Consider the following 16,970-nt stretch of genomic DNA (forward strand, 5'->3'; position numbering starts at 1 on the left):
TTCATGCCCAGGATGAGTGTGTGCAAACTTCTGCCTACAGCTGTATATGCAATCTGTTATAAGCTAAGCCCATCTAAGTGGTGGCGTGTGTGTGATCACACATGCTTTTGTCTATGTGAATATGTATGTGTTTGAGTGTGTGTGTGTATGTGTGTGTGTGAGCTTGCATGCATGCATAATGCAGTGATGGTCTGAATGCGTGATATTGGGCTGCCCTCGCTCATTATGCGTAAAGCTGTCTACTGATCAGAATCACAGAATAGACACACACACGCAGATGCAAACCTGGAGGGAAATCAAAGCCCCACACACCTGCAGACCTGCTTTGACCCACAGGCCACAGATGGGTATCTCTCCTCCTCTCACACACCTCCCATCTATGTTTCCTCTCTCTTTTTCTCTTTGTAAATATCTCTGGAGCCGCTTTATTTCATTCCCTCCGGCTTCCTCGCTCTCTCCCCCACCTTTCCTTTGCATCTTTGATCACTTTGGATGAAAGTCTAAAAGTGGAATGTCATTAGGTTTGGATTTTATATCTGTGAATGATTTATTAAGCATCACATCTCAAAATGCATAGTTTTATAGATATGTATGTGCAGTATGTCTATGTATGTACTCAACATGTATTTATATCACTGAAGCAAAGAGATACAAGTTCAGATTTTTGATGCACAAAACTGAAACACTGGTAAAAGCTGCTCTATCCCTCCAGCAGTCTGTTTTTTTTTAGTTGTTCACCATTAGCCAGTATTGATCTATTCATTGGTCTGTAACCTGCTCAGAGCACACCAATAAAGGCAGTTTCAGCAGTCCCATAGTGATTCCCATTACTGCCACTAAAAGGGTCAGTCAGCATGTACTGTTCACGGGTAACCTCATCTCCTCTCTGCTGCCAAACCTTACTTTAACTCATGATAAGAAAATCAAACTTCTTTTGTGGAAAAACAGAGTAAAAAAAAGAAAGCAGTGAGAGAGAGTGGTTAGGGAATGCTTGTCAAGCAAAGGCGTGAGAAAAGTAAAAATTAATGTTGAGTCCACGGAGGGGAGGGAGCATTAAGTCGAGTCAGAGAATAAAAAGAGAAGGAGAGAAAGAGAGATTGCCAGACGCTGAACTGTGCTTTGGGCATGTGTTGGCTCTGTCTGTCTGCTCCAATCAGTCTCGGTTTGGTGGGAAGCCAGCCTTCAGAGACCTTTAGCATGTGCGCTACCATTTCTAAAGGAGGAACAGAGCACAGTATTAGACTAGGCAAGTGTGTATTTACCACTGAGGAAAGACCACAATTCTTCACATTTTTCATGTTTCCTAAATGAGCAACATCTGCTTTAGCCATGGGCTGATTATTCAAATAAGGCGGCGTATCTGTGCGTTTTTGTTTTAGTTAATTTTGTCAAACATTGATTTATGAGTTTTTACAACAAAACAATAAACTTTGACATGCCTGCAGGAGTTTGTCTTCCGTCGCACTGGGTTTAATCTCACGGGGTCAACTTTTTTGCCTCTGCTTCTCCAGATCGGTTCATTCTTCATGATCAACCTGTGCCTAGTGGTTATCGCCACCCAGTTCTCAGAAACCAAACAGCGGGAGCACCAGTTGATGCAGGAGCAAAGGGCGCAGTGCCTGTCCTCCTCCACCTTGGCCAGCATGGCCGAGCCTGGAGACTGCTACGAAGAGATCTTCCAGCTGGTCTGCCATGTCCTCCGCAAGGCTAAGAGGAGATCGGCAGCTCTCTATTACACGCTGAGGGGCAAGCCCCCGCCGGCTGGTGGAGGCAGGGGTAACAGGCGGGGTGGAGGCAATGTGAACGGAGAACGGCATCATTTGAGGCATCCGAGATGTGAGTAGGAGGGTTTCAGAAAATAACAATGAGAATAGTCTTATTTATGTAACATTTGGCAGTTCTATTTCAGATAAGATGTACAATTACATAAGAGCAAGAGCTGAATTTGAGGTTTTTCAAAACATGATGACGGCCCGATTGGATCATGCATTTCTTAGATAATAAATCTCGCACAGTGCTACTAGTGCATACCTGAACTTCTTTTGTATACTTGGTTAAAAAAACACAAAAAAAGTTCTGTATTTGAGACTGCATCCACATCTTTTTTTCCACCTGTCACTCTGTTTCTGTAGCGTTCCACTGCCCCCACCAAAACAAGCAAGACCACGACTCTCAGCCACTAGCCAATTCCATCAGTCTGTCTGTCCCTCAAAATCCTGAGGACTGCCCTATATGTGCGTTATCGTTGAAGGAGGGAGTGAGGGCTGTGGGAGAAACCGCCAATGGCGAGGAAAATGAAGAGGATGCGGTTAAGGAGACGAGCAAAGAGGAGAACCACTTGGAGGAGAGGGGAGATGGAGAGAGGAAGCGGAAAAGGACGTGCTTTGGACATTGTAAGGACCTCTGGAAGGGTATGAGGAGGAAGCTTTGGGGCATTGTGGAGAGCAAGTACTTCAGCAGGGGCATTATGATTGCTATTCTCATTAACACCATCAGTATGGGCATCGAGCATCACAACCAGGTAAGATCAGCTTCGATTAAGAGACCTCCTTCATCTTCACCTCACTCAAGTTCATGCAGCACTTCCACCTTTCACATCAGGTCATGAAATAATCCACACTGAGTGGTGAGAGGTTTTTGTTTGTTTGTTTGTTTTAGTTTTTGACCCATCTTCTGTTTTAAGGTCTCTCTTTTATTTATGAACCTCGCCATTACTTATTTCTGAACCGATTCCAAAAGCCATGAGCCACCAAAGAGAGTGATTGTTTTGGAGCGTTGCCTAGTGTTTGAGAGTGACAGTATCAATACAGTGTGTTACCGTAATCATTTCTCCCGCCCCAGCAAATCAGCAGAAGGAAACAGCGTTACGGCAGATGACATTCAGGGCGACGAGTGCGGGATTGGAGGAGCATCAGTGCCTAACAGTTCCATGATCGAGGTGTAAACATTTAGCCTAGCAGTAGACATAACCGAGCTGGCTTTTAACATGGGCCAAGCCTCCTCAGAGGCAGACAAGGCAGGTGTCTGAAAGCGAGAGTGAGAGAAGCCTGCCAAGAATACGCACGCACACATGAACACAAATAGTTGCACACGCAAACACACAATGCAGATCCTTTTTTTTTTTTGCAAACCGTGTGCAGGCGCATAAACAAAATATCTTTTTATATTCTTGCGCATGCACCAACAGAAACACATGGACTCACAAGCTGTTACATAAGACAGCTTTTTTCTTTTTTCTCCATTCTCTCTCCCATTCTGTTTTCTGTCTGTCTTTCATGCTCCCTCCCTTGCTAATTTTACTTCCACCTCACCTTCCCCCTATTCTCCCCACAAATCCCTCTGTGCACCTTTCCTTTGCACTTTCCCCCACTTGTTTCTTTTTGTTCCTCGCTGTCTCCCTTCCTTCCATCCTTCCCGCCTTACCCCGAGCGTCTCATCTACTCACCTACTCTTTTTTACCTCCCTCAGTTTCATCCTCCGTCTCCCCACTTCTCCCTCTCTCATCCGCCCACGCACTCTTTGACAGCGTACAGGGTAGTTGCGCTCTCTCTCTCTCTCTCTGTCTTTCTCTCCCTCATCTCTAAAGACTCTAAAAATAAACGAGGGTTGTGTGGGGGAAAAGAAGAGGAGGAGACAAGTGAGAGAGGAAGCGTGAGGCTTATGCCGGTTACACAGCAGTTTTCAGCTCTATTCCCCGTGCAATTCTGTGCGTGCGTGTGAGTGCACGCACTTCAGAGCGGGCACGTATGCAGGGACCCACACGCGTTTGCATGCACACACTTGCAGACGCCTCGTTTGCCTTGTCTTTTGAGTCTTTCTCCCTCTGCAAGACTGACAGGAGCACTTACACAGGTGTGTGCGCCGGCTTTGCGGCGCAGAAGTTTTAACTTCAGTGTTTTCTTCTTAAACAAGAACTCTGAGGCCCAAAACATGACTAACCACACAGCTGCTGTACCACAGCACCACCGTGGCTTAGGGAAAAGGTCTGTATTTACAGTCTGATTTCAAATGAATCCTTCTGGATAGGTGTCACATGTGACAGCGGACAATTTATGTGTGTTCAAATATTTAAGTTTGACTAATAATTTTTACTAATTCATTAGTTTTCAAAGAAGCCACACATGCGCAGTCACACTTGAGGGCGTAGCTCATTCATTCATATTCATGAAACAGTCATGCTGACTGAGGGCACATTTCAGGTGAGTAACAAGAGAGGACACTTGTCTCATGAGATGGATTTTCAGGGGACATATGCAGGGCAGGAACAGGCGAAAAAGTAACATGGGAGATCAAAGGTATGAGAATATGAGGAGAAACGTTGCTAGGGAATGAAAGGTAATGGGGCAAGAAGAAGGGGGAGAAGGAAGGAGGAGGAGAAAGCAACAGGGAGGGAGTGATGATGGTATTTTGTTTGACTTAAACTGTGGTGTCAAGGGCCGTGATGGTTCTGTCAATAGCAATAAATCTCATATCCTGTGTTTGCACTTAAGACTCGTAAGGGAGTTATGGGCGTAGGTCAAGGTTAGAGCAGCTGCTAAGGGATGCAACTTGTTTTTGGCAGGGTGTTTCCATCTATGTTCATTTTTCTATATCATACTATTGCCTTTTTTTTTTTACATGTTTTTCGAATTTTAAATTCATAACAGCCACCTTCAAGCTATGAAACTAACAAATCTGTTTTGCAGGTCTTTCTTGCTCTTTCTTCTTCGTCTCTGACGACAAATCTATCTCCCCTCCTCAGCTGTCATGCCATCATCTAGTTTCAAACAATCCTTCCATTTTTTATTTTTTTTTGGTTTTCCATCTCCCTCTCTCTCCCTCATTCTCCCTCTGATCGACAGGAGGATATTGATTGGGAAGAGATGTGTCTGCCTGATAATGAGACTCAGAAAAGAGAAAGAAAAAGGCGTGGAGAACTAGGGGTTTTGTAGAGATAGACTGGGAGACAAAGCGGATTAGGGGAGGGGAGGGCTGTGAGAGTGTGTGTTTCCCTGACATGGTTTGCTAACTTTGGCAGGGCGAGCTGGCTATATCTCCACTGGCTTTTGAAACTAAAATTCACAGGGGGTATCGGAGAAAGCATCTGATCCATATCGCGCATAACACACATCCACTCGCACACAAAGCGTACTTGCATAAAGCCAGTCTGTGCATAGAAATGGAAATAAACTCGGAATTGACTGGTGTGCGGGGGTGTACGTGCACGTGGGTGGGTGTGTGTGTGTGCTATATGTGTGGCGTGTTCATATATGTATGAGTCGCTTTGGCAATTCCAGATAACAGGCTATCCTATTCAGCCAGTGTTTGACACCATGTGCGACACAGGCAATGCACACTCTCCATCCCTTTTCTCATTTCCTGTTTATTTTCCCCCTGATGTGAGTTTTCCTTTACAATTTCACATAAACAGCTGTGCCAGGAAACTGTTTGTTTTCCCACTTTTCAGCCTCTTCTCTTGATCTCAGACTGTTGCTTCTCTCAGATAAGATGCATGTGTTAAATGTATGTGCCAGGTAAGGGTAAATTCTGTCTTCAAGTGACTGACAGTTTGACTGGCAGCTTTTTCCGCGCAAGCGGAGAAAAGTAATACTAGCGCAGTTGTTTTGTTTGGCAGCGGCTCCCGTATCTATTGTTACAGCAGCTGTGATTGAAAAGCACTGGTTTAATATTAACTGTTTTTATCTCTTTGTGTGTATTTGGCACTGCTCTGTTTTTAACTTCAAATACTTGCAGTGCTTGAGCTCCTGTAACCGCTTCCCTTCTCATCATTGGTCTTGTCACTCTGACCTTTTTTCCACTGACATGGCACTGGTGCTTGTGCACATCGTGTAGTATTCCACAGTTGAAATTTAGGGTAAGAAAATAATGGTACATTTTTTGTAACAGCTCTCAAATAGCATGAGAAATCAGTGACTCCAATATTGGGTCCAGCTATTTTGAGGTTTATGGTGCAACAAAAGAGGTACCGGTCTGTATTCACCTTCAAAGCTCACTCTTCTGATTTTGTTTTGATGTTTCCACCAAGCCTGAGGAGCTGACCAATGTCCTGGAGATCTGTAACATCGTCTTCACCAGCATGTTCACGCTGGAGATGATCCTGAAGCTCACTGCCTTTGGCTTCTTTGAATACTTGAGGAATCCGTATAACATCTTTGATGGCATCATCGTCATCATCAGGTGTGTGATATGAGTTGCTGATTGAGAATACTGTATGTTCCTTATCACCCTAGTATGGATTATGTGTGCTTACAGAATGAGAATTTTCTATCTTCATGTGTGTAATATTGAATGTTGTTTTTTAAAGACTAACTTAGCCTCTTATCTAATCTTTTCTTATCTATTTCCCCTCATTTCTCTTGACTCGTATTAATTTTGGTCTTCCTTTCCCCATATTTCTTTTGAAATGACCGCATACATTTTTACAAATTTCACCGCATCTTTACCATTCTCATTTTACCCCTCCTTTTTAAACACGTGTGCACTCGCCCCAGTGTGTGTGAGATCATTGGCCAGGCAGACGGTGGTCTGTCGGTGCTGAGGACATTCAGGCTTTTGAGGGTCATTAAGCTGGTGAGATTCATGCCTGCGCTGAGGCGGCAGCTTGTGGTTCTGATGAAGACGATGGACAATGTGGCTACCTTCTGCATGCTGCTTATGCTGTTTATCTTCATCTTCAGGTAACTCTTGGGCATGTACACATATATATATATATATATATATATATATATATATATATGTATAGTGTAGCTTGGAGAACAACAGTTAACAAGGTGATAATAAGAACATGTGGAATACAGAGAGTGCTATGTGTGCATACATGTTTCAATGCTTCTGTGTGTATGAATATAAAATATGTATCAATACACAACCATGTGAAAAAGGAAGTTTTCATCGGATTCTGTGAAACGTTCTGTGGAAAACTAAGTACTAATCAAATGCACATGATTCATGTGCCATCAGTGTAACCACCTCTATTTAAAAAGGAGCTTTGGCAGTTTGCAGATCTGGAGCATTCAGATGTGTGTTAACACAAACACAGAGTCATCCCAGGATATTTACCCCAAGGTCAGACTGTGCAATGCTCAGCAAAACTGTAAAAATCCCAAGAGCTACATCTCAGAGTCCTCAGGCCCAGTTAGCATGTTAAATGTTGAAGTTCATGACAGTACAATTAGAAAAGACTGAACATGTATGGCATGTTGGGAAGCCATACTGGGAAGCTGCATTTGAACAAAACGCAAAACTTCTGGAACAATGTCCTTTGGACCAAAGGGGAGAAACCAAAGTTTGGAAATATTCAAACACAGCATAGCAGCACAAACACCTCATACCAACCATCAGGCATCAGGGGTGATGAGTTGGGCTTATTTTGCAGCCACAGGACCTGGGCTCCTTGCAGTGCTCACATCTAAAGTTGTCTCACACCTAGAGCTTGGCCAAAATTGGATCATGCCCACAACTCTCAATGAACTGAGCAACGTTCAAAAAAGGAGTGAGATACTGATGAAGTCATACTAAAAATGATTTTTTTTTTTAAAAAGTTATTTATTTTACAATAATTTACTTAGTTATTGCTGCTAATGGTTGTTCTGCAAGCTACTGAATCATCGGGTGCACACTGTCCTTTGAAAACATTACTTTTGACAGTTAATTCAATTCAGTTTTATTTATATATATATATATATATATATATATATATATATATATATATATATATATATATGTATAAACTGTTGCCTCAAGCTGCTTCCAATTGTAAGGTAAAGACCCTACAATATTAGAAAGAAAATCCCAATCATTAGATGATCCCCTGTGAGCAAGCACTTGGCGAGATTAGGAAGAAAAGAAATCTCCCTTTTGACTGGAAGAAAGCTCAGGGAGAGGCAGTGATCTGCCATTAGTGAGTGAGGGGGAAGAGAAGAGAAAAAAGATGAGTGTTGGAGAGTGAAGCAGTACACAGGATAGTTTAATAGCATAAAACAAATCATTGGATTGACAGTTTGAAATAAAAGCTCTCTTGGAATAGTTGGAGATTAACATAAAAGCACTTGGTGCAGGCAGCTCTAAATAAAGACTGGAGCACAGTTTGCACAAAACAATAGTATTGACCCTCTAAGCCAAGTGCATCATATTTGATACCTGGATTTCTGAGACTACTGCCTCATCAGTGAGATTTATTTCTTATTTCCTGAAAAATTGAAATAAATAAATTATACAATACATTTTTAAGCAAAATCAAATTAAATCAACTCAATTTATTTATATAGCACTTTTCACGGGATAAAAACCACAAAGTGCTTCACAGTAATATAAAACAGACATACATAAAATACATTAATAATCAAACATACAGCACAAATCTAATTAAAAGCCAATCTAAATAAATGAGTCTTAAGCTGCTTTTTAAAAGAATAAATACAATCAAGGCAACGTAATGATGGAGGGAGAGCATTCCACAACCTGGGGGGCACCGCTCTAAAAGATCTATCACCTCTAGTCTTAAAACGAGTTCGTGGGACTACCAACAGCCTTTGATTAGATGATCTCAGGCTGCGAGAGGTAGCGTGGGGTTCTAAAAGATCAGAAATGTAGACAGGGGCATCACAATTCAAAGCTTTAAAAGTCAGTACCAAGATTTTAAAATGAATTCTAAAATTTACTGGAAGCCAGTGTAATGAACGTAACACTGGTGTAATGTGCTCTCTTTTTCATGTCTTAGTTAAAAGCCTTGCAGCAGCATTCTGGACTAACTGGAGACGGTCAAGATTCTTTTTGCTCAAACAAAGAAAGACTGTTACAATAATCTAAGCGAGATGAAATAAAAGCATGAATAACCATTTCTAACTCGGATTTAGACAGCAAAGTTTGCAGGTTGGATATGTTTCTTAGCTGAAAAAGGCCATTCCTAATCAACTGGTGAGAGTGTTGTTCTAGGGACATGGCAGAATCAAAGATCACACCAAGGTACCTGAGGCTCAGGTGAACAGATGAGCCAAGAGAACCAAGATGCTGTTTGATTAGAGATATCTGGTTGTCGGGGGCAATAATGAATGTTTATGACTTCCCAGAGTTCAACTGTAAGTAGTTGTCACCAAGATACTGTTCAATGGAAGCTAAACATTTAATTCAAGAGGACAGTTTATGGACTTCCATTGGCTTAAAAGAGCAATAGAGCTGAATATCATCAGCATAGAAGTGAAAGACACCTCAGGGAACTGCCTAATTATAAGTCCTAGAGGTAACATGTACAAAAGAAAAAGAATAGGACCCAGAACTGAATCCTGCGGTACCCCACATGTCAGATCCTTAGAATGTGACATAAACCAATTTGCAAAAACACTAAAAGATCTGTTGGAGAGGTACGACCGAAACCACTCCAGAGCCAGACCGGATGCACCGACTATGTCCCGGAGCCTGTTAATCAGGATGGTCAATGGTGTCAAAGGCAGATGTCAAGTCCAACAAAACCATGACTGAGGATGCTCCGGAGTCAGCTGACATCATAATGTCACTAGAGACTTTAAGTAATGCTGTGATTTTTACGGAAACCTGACTGAAATTTGTCATAAATTTCATGTTTTTCTAAAAAAGTGGTAAGTTGATCTGCAACTTTTCCAGAATTTTTGATAATAATGGAAGCTTAGAGATAGGCCTATAATTCTTAAGCTGAGTTGGATCCAAACTGCTCTTTTTTAATATCGGCTCAACAACAGCATGCTTACAGAATGTAGGGACCACACCTGTTAAAAGAGAGGCTTTATATATCTCTACAATAGAGGGGCCAATGACAGAGAGAGCATTTTTGAAAGGCCCAGCAGGTAGAATGTCATTTGCACAAGTGGTAATTTTCATTTTATCCAGCAGGAGTGAAAGGTCATGTATGGTCATTGGGTTAAACACTGACAGTAAATGAGGGGGAGGTGGCCCAGAGACACAAACAGATGGTATTGAAGAACTAATGCTCATACGGACAGGTACTGGGTGGACCACGGGGGAAACAATAGAGTTTATGGAGTCAAACAGTACCTTGGAATATCTCTTGCTTGATGAGATTAACTGAGAAAAATATCCTGATCTGGCTGTTTTTATGGTTTCATGTAAGGAAACCCAAAGTTCCCTAAGGTGGAGCCTGTGAACTTCGAGTTTAGTTGATTTCCAAAGGCGTTCTACTTTTCTACAGATTCTTTTGACCTTCCTAACGTCACCATTTATCCATGGATGAGCTCTTTTTGAGGCAGCAATGACAGATTTCATAGGTGCCACTGAATTTAAAATCTCCAAGAAGTGATTGTTAAAACACTGTGTAGCAACATCAGCATCAGTGCAGCCACTGATCACATGAGGGTCCAACATATTAGAAAACTTCAAAGCAACATCCTGATTTATGAACCGCTTATGGAACATGAGATTAGAAGGTGGTGTGTACAGAGGGAAGCTAAGACTAAAAGTAACACAGGAATGGTCACTCACTTGTACGTCCTTAACACAGACATTAGTTATGTCTAAGTCAAGAGAAAACACAAGGTCCAAGGTGTGGCCTTTAACATGGGTAGGTCCAGAGACATGCTGAATAAAATGAAAAGAGTCTGTAATGGATAGAAAGTCAGAGGCGATGCTACAGCTAAGATCATTCTCGTGGAGGCTGAAGTCCCCAATCATTAAGACTTTCTCCAGTTTAATAATGGAAGATAAAAAGTCCGTAAAATCTTGAATAAAAACACCAGCGGGGCCGGGAGGGCGGTAAATTAAAACAATAAAATATATCTGAAGAATCAACCTTAAGAAGATGTGACTCAAAGGAAGGGAAAAACTCAGAGTCCATAGTCCTGCAAGCGAAATTGTCTAGGTGAACAATGACCAGACCACCACCACGACGGTCCAAGCGCAGAGTCCCGATGAAGCGACAGCCGACCGGGCAGAGCTCATTAAGGTGGATAAATTCATTCTCCCGCTGCCAAGATTCCGTGAGAAACATGAAGTCCAGACTATTACTGCTAAAAAAGTAATTCAGTACAAATGATTTGTTGGCTATGGAGCAAGCGTTTAGGAGAGCGATCTGAAGCGGAGGAGCCAAGCCGAACACAGGCGCCATGTTGTCTCGTGTGCACCAATCAGATCACTTCAAAGTGATCTGATTCACTGAGCAACACTTTACGCTGCTCAAAAATCCCAGATGTTGCAAAAGTGATACAATTTTAAATTTTTTATATGTTTTTTAAATTTGTCAGAAGGTTCAATCAACACTCCAGTTGTGTTTTGTTTTTTTAAAGTTAATTTTCTGGCAATTATTTCATGCATCAGTCTTTCTGGGGTTAATTTATAACAATGCAGTTCCGCAGCATTTGCGCCTACACGGCACAAATGCAGCTACATCAAGCTTATTCTTTTTGGACCTTGTGTCCCTTTCCGACTTTTCTTCTGCCACTAAGGTAATGAGAATTATTTCTCTAAACATTTGAGTCTCTATTACACCAGACAGATAGGTCTCTGGCCAAAGAACAGTGACAAAGGTAAACTGTATTGTATTAAGTTGTCATATCCAAGTTCTAGTGCAGCATATTAATAAGATGGTTTAATTTAAGTTTGGACAGTTTTCAAATTGCCTGTAAATTACCGTTAGCAACGCTTTCCTGGTACCAATCATTCCAGTAGGTCAACTGTAAAATCTCAGTCACAGAAAGGGTGAAGTACACTAATACTTAATTTAATTACTTACTCAGGTATATGGATCACTTAAACATTCATTCTACCTTCATATTACACCTAAGAAAATATTATGGTGTATCTGCTGATGACTTTAAAATAATTGAAAATGATGTGTTAACAGGAGAATTTATCATAACTGGCACCAGTCACTTTGACATTGATAGATGACTTACATGCTGCTGCATAATGATGTTATGCTTGTATACTGATTGTTACCCAATCTTACGTATGTGTGTATGCATACCTGCCAGCCAGCTTCTTTATCTCTCTAGTGAAGCATGAGTGTGAGAAAACAGATGACATCTGAGCTTTTAGTCAGCTAATGATATCCTGAGCCACTGGCATTTGGCCCATACTCCTAATTACTATAGCCATTAGTGACCAGTTAAATCACAGAGCTACAGAGACTTTAACCTTAAAATCCAATGTCTTCATAATTCCTCTACGCAGCACTTATATTAATGGCATTGTCTGGATTTCATATTCTTGTTAAAACATCCAGTTTAACAACATAATTGCATTCTCACTCTGCGATACGATTTGTGACTGAAATAAGTAATTACAGGACAAAACCCTTGTTTGTGTTGCAGCATCTTGGGTATGCACATATTTGGCTGTAAGTTTAGCTTGAAGACAGAAGCAGGGGACACCGTGCCTGACAGGAAGAACTTTGACTCCTTGCTTTGGGCTATCGTCACCGTTTTTCAGGTAAGAATAGTTCAGACACACAGGTGCGCTTATGACTGCACATATACTTTTTTTGTGTAGGTGAGTGTCTGTGCCTGTTTTTGTGTGTCCCCTGTTTCACTCTGTGCATATGTTTGCTGCAGATTCTCACCCAGGAGGACTGGAACATGGTGCTGTACAATGGCATGGCATCCACCTCTCCCTGTGCTGCTCTCTACTTTGTAGCTCTTATGACGTTTGGAAACTACGTGCTCTTCAATTTGCTCGTGGCCATCTTAGTTGAGGGTTTTCAAGCAGAGGTAAGACACCTGGATTTAGGGGAATAGGCAGCATGGAGATGAGAGAAAATGACCAAGCAGACTAGCCAAATCAATAGAAAATAACTGTCTTTTAGTTTTTTTGGGACTTTTGCGGCCTTCACAGTGGCTTAAACCAGCGGCCCCCAACCTTTTTTGCGCCACGGACCGGTTTACGCCCGACAATATTTTCACGGACCGGCCTTTAAGGTGTCGTGGAAAAATACAACAAAATAAAACTAGTACCGCTACTGAAAAATAGAAGAGTTATTCATAACACACGTGAAAAGACCCAGGAAAACCGAGTTAACGATAAAAACGATAACAAAATAACGCTGAAAACCGATAAAAACCCTGAAAATCACACATTTCACACCTGAGCCTCAACTCTCGCAGCCCGGTACCAAACGACTCACGGACCGGTACCGGTCCGAGGCCCGGGGGTTGGGGACCGCTGGCTTGAACAAATAATAAGCAGCTACCTTGATTAAACAGCCAGCTATTTTTTTCATTACTATTATTCATTCTTGCTGAAGCTACTTCTTCTGTTTGACCCCCAACCAAAGCATAGTAAATCTTCTGTTGTTGGCTGGACAAGTGAACACAAGAGTGTGTATGCACTTCCTGTGTCTGAGGAAATAAGGACCCAGTGGATTACTTTAATAGCAATGTCCACACAACAGTAGGAAATACATTATTAATTTGCTGCATAATGAATGTAATGTAACCGCTTTCTTTATCTCTAATTGTCTGTGCTCATGCGTATTTTAATTGAGCCAAATTCCAAATAAAATAGTCCTGACTGAAAGGTTTGAGACAACCGGACAAATATGAAATAATTAGACAAACATTGGCCTTTAAGAATAACAGAAACAAGCTGTCACTTTAAGCCAGGGGTGTCAAACATAAGGCCTGGGGGCCAGAGTTGGCCCATCTGGACCACTAGACGGCTTTAGAAAATGTGAAAGAGGGCACAAACTTGGAACTTTTAACTGTAATTTGGCAGGTTTTACAGTTTTTCCTGCTTATAAAGACCTCCCCCATGGCTATTCATACTCCCCAAAAGTAGTTAAGTTATGGAGTTCTGTATTTTGCACATTTACATTTAAGGCCAAAGAGTCATGCTGACCGATCTCTTTCAATTACTTTCGTTATCATGTAGAAAAAGTCCTCTGCACCCCTAAAAATCCACATCCACATAAGTTAATGTGAACTGCTGGGTTTTCACCCACGTAGGAATACTGAACGTCCACAAACTGCAGTCACTGACTCGTGTCACAGTTACAGCGGAGAAGTAAACATCAGTGTTTCAGAGCAAGAGCTGACAAGTGAGTGCTAACAAACAGCCCTGGGAGGAAATGTGTCTTAGATAATTAGGTAATAAAGAAAGAACTGAAAATTAGGAATGTGTAAGCTTGTAATTGTTAGCTTGTAATTGCTCATTATTTCTTTTCTTTCTTTCTTTTTTACACGCTCTTTGCTTTGTTTGTTTCTTCTGTCTCTCTGATTCGCCCATTTATTTTCTCTCACTGTCCCCAAAAACAGGGTGATGCAAATCGCTCCTACTCAGACGATGACAGGTCTTCCTGCAATTTCGATGACAGTGACAAACAGAAAGACTCCCTGCACCTATCAGGTGAATGCTACCTCCCACAGTTTCACTGCATATTTTTCTTTACAGACAAATTTTTTTCTCAACTCTAGAGTTTTATTGCCATTTCTCCCCAATACTTACAGATTTGCAAATATAACAGTTTTTGAAAAATTGTTGTTATTATCCAGCATCAACTTTGCAACACTTAAATCTGTTTGCTCGAGGGGCACCGTCATATTCACGCTCTGTGGCGTCAGGTGATTTGTTGTGCCTCGGGCATCAAAAACTTGGTATGAGTTCCACAACAAACATACCTAAGCACCTTTTTCTTTTTCCTTGTCCTGGTCTGGAATGTAAGCAGAGCAAACTTTAAATAATGCATGACTGATGCTATTCCTCCATCCACTTCTCTCCCCACATATCCCCCGGCATAACAAAAGCGAACTCACCAAGAACCACCATCCTGCAGCAGCGAGCAGCAGTGAGCAGCATTTAGCAGCGCATTAGCGAGTCCTCTGATGGCGTCTGATCACAAATCTTGCCCATAAATGTCAGGGTACATGGAAGGGAAACACATTTGGAATGACAATGTTTACTGAGACCTATTCCATCAAAAGACATGTTTGAGAATGGACAAGCACTCTGAGATATCCTCTGTTTCGCTATTACAAGTTCCTCCCTGGTCCTGTAAGGCAATTTAGTGTAAATGAAATCTTCCTCTTCCTCCTGGAGCTGACTGTAACATTGTTTTAAGACATTAATTGCGTACAGTGATGGAGAGTGTGGAGTTTTGTGCTTTCATGGCATCAACAAAGACAAGGCAAACAAAAGGAGGGAAGGCCTTATTTAGTCTTATAGTTTTCCTTCTCACTCATCCGTCTTATTTCTCTTCTTCCCACCATTTAGCACTGTTTATTTTATTTTTCCCTGTCCTCCTCCTCCTCCTTCTTCTTCTTTCCTGCAGACCCAAAGATATGTACCCTGACTCCCAACGGGCACCTGGACATGTCCCCATTGCCTGCCGGTTTGTTTCCAGGAGAGAGGTTGACCTTTGCTCTCAGCTCCAGGAAGAATAGTGTCATTTCTCTTGGCAGAGCCAACCTGGAGCAGAGGGCTGTGGTAAGTTGATGGGACTGTGCATAAAGTAGCAGAAAAATGAAAGGAAACAAAGAGCATAGCTGCTACATCGTTAGCTCTTATGACATAAAAATTTAATTGGTCGGTATAATTTAACAGCAGTATTTATAGAGTCGCAGACATAGATTTTCATCACATTTCAAGGTTTTACGCTTGCTTATAAATCTGAAAATGTGTGTGCTGGTTCTTATTTAGCGTGTTTCTACTCTGCCTGAGCACTCAAAGCACTTGCCTCATTTGCCCATTCATACATTTTCTATCTAAGCACGTTTCTATCTAACATTCACTCACATTCATACTTAGATGATGCATCTGAGAGCAACTTGGGGTCAGTATTTTGTCCAAGGATATTTGGGATATTTGGTCCACTGATTGAACCGCCAACTGTGCTATTAGCAGATGACCTGTTCTACCTCCTGAGCTACAGCTGGCCTAATTAAACGGAACTGTAATGAATAGCAAAGGATTAAAAATAATTAGTAATAAGAGTTGCACTGATGTTATATTACTTCCAGATATCATATCAGTCTTTCTCTCTCAGTATCCAGGTCGAGGTTACCACAACTGGGGCCGTCCTCTGCCTCCTCAGCACCATGCCTTGTTGACCCGCCGCTCTAGCTGGAACAGCCTAGGAGGCCGGCCGTGCTCCTCCTCATCCCCCTCTGCTAGTCCTGGCTTCACCCCGACTTCCTCAAGGCCCTTCTATGGCTACGGCTTGGGAGGTCTAGGAGGGGTGGTCGGAGGAAGCCTGCGAATCCGAGGTCCCCGTGCCTCCTCATCCCCACACCACCACCTACATCGTATCCAGCCAGACGAGGAGGAGTCTCTTTTCTCCCCACCTGCTGTCGCTCCCCACTCCCTCCACCTTCCCCATCCCATGCTCCCAGGTTCTTTTGGACCCAGGAGAGACCGGAGAGCTCTATCACTAGAGCTCCCACACCTGCTCCAGGTGCCTGGACAAACTCACCCTCTGCAGCACCCCCTTCCCTCCATGACTCTTAATGCCAACCACAGAAAGAAGAGCCTGTCTGGAGGGATGATAATCAGCAGCGGTGGCAACTTCGGAGGGCTTCACCAAGACTGTAACGGGAAGACTCCACTGTCACAGCTCCTCCAGCCCCCGCCTAGACATCCAACCGAGCAGGCCGGAGGGTCCAATCCCCAGAGCCACCTGATGGCCGAGGTCTTCCCCCAGGTCAACGCACGGAGCAAGGACCGAGAGGACCTGGATGATGACATCGACTATGTAGGCTACTGTTGTGTGCATGTGCGGTTAAGGAAATTAGACACAGATGCATGAGGAAATCATCCTCAGATGCAGATAAGCAGCTCTAAGACACACTATGTAAGAGCATTTAGAGAGAACAAAGAAACACAATCTAGGTTTGTAATACACAACAACCAAACCATTAGCTTTTATGTTCAAGTATAAGGCTTTACATGTGCAATAATCTCCCGCTCTCTTGTGTAGGATTGCCAAGTACTTTGTGCAAAGCCCGCACTCCCATCACCTGGGCCTCATGGGAGCCTCATTGTTTTCATTATAAACA

General features: G+C 42.4%; 1 protein-coding gene across 4 annotated transcripts in view; it reads left to right on the forward strand.

The window, feature by feature from the left end:
* cacna1ia (calcium voltage-gated channel subunit alpha1 Ia) overlaps positions 1–16,970 on the forward strand; it is a 186,527-nt gene that overhangs the window by 130,524 nt on the left and 39,033 nt on the right. For all 4 annotated transcript variants that reach the window (XM_087839747.1, XM_087839749.1, XM_087839748.1 and 1 more), the window contains exons 9-17: positions 1,512–1,836; positions 2,133–2,521; positions 6,026–6,177; positions 6,492–6,677; positions 12,297–12,414; positions 12,537–12,692; positions 14,235–14,325; positions 15,248–15,402; positions 15,962–16,666. In XM_087839747.1, the coding sequence (XP_087695873.1) occupies positions 1,512–1,836; positions 2,133–2,521; positions 6,026–6,177; positions 6,492–6,677; positions 12,297–12,414; positions 12,537–12,692; positions 14,235–14,325; positions 15,248–15,402; positions 15,962–16,666 (2,277 nt within the window). The remainder of the gene's footprint in view (positions 1–1,511; positions 1,837–2,132; positions 2,522–6,025; positions 6,178–6,491; positions 6,678–12,296; positions 12,415–12,536; positions 12,693–14,234; positions 14,326–15,247; positions 15,403–15,961; positions 16,667–16,970) is intronic.

This window comes from Neolamprologus brichardi, chromosome 4, assembly GCF_056152115.1.
Source record: "Neolamprologus brichardi isolate AB-2024 chromosome 4, ASM5615211v1, whole genome shotgun sequence".
Classification (NCBI taxonomy): domain Eukaryota; kingdom Metazoa; phylum Chordata; class Actinopteri; order Cichliformes; family Cichlidae; genus Neolamprologus; species Neolamprologus brichardi.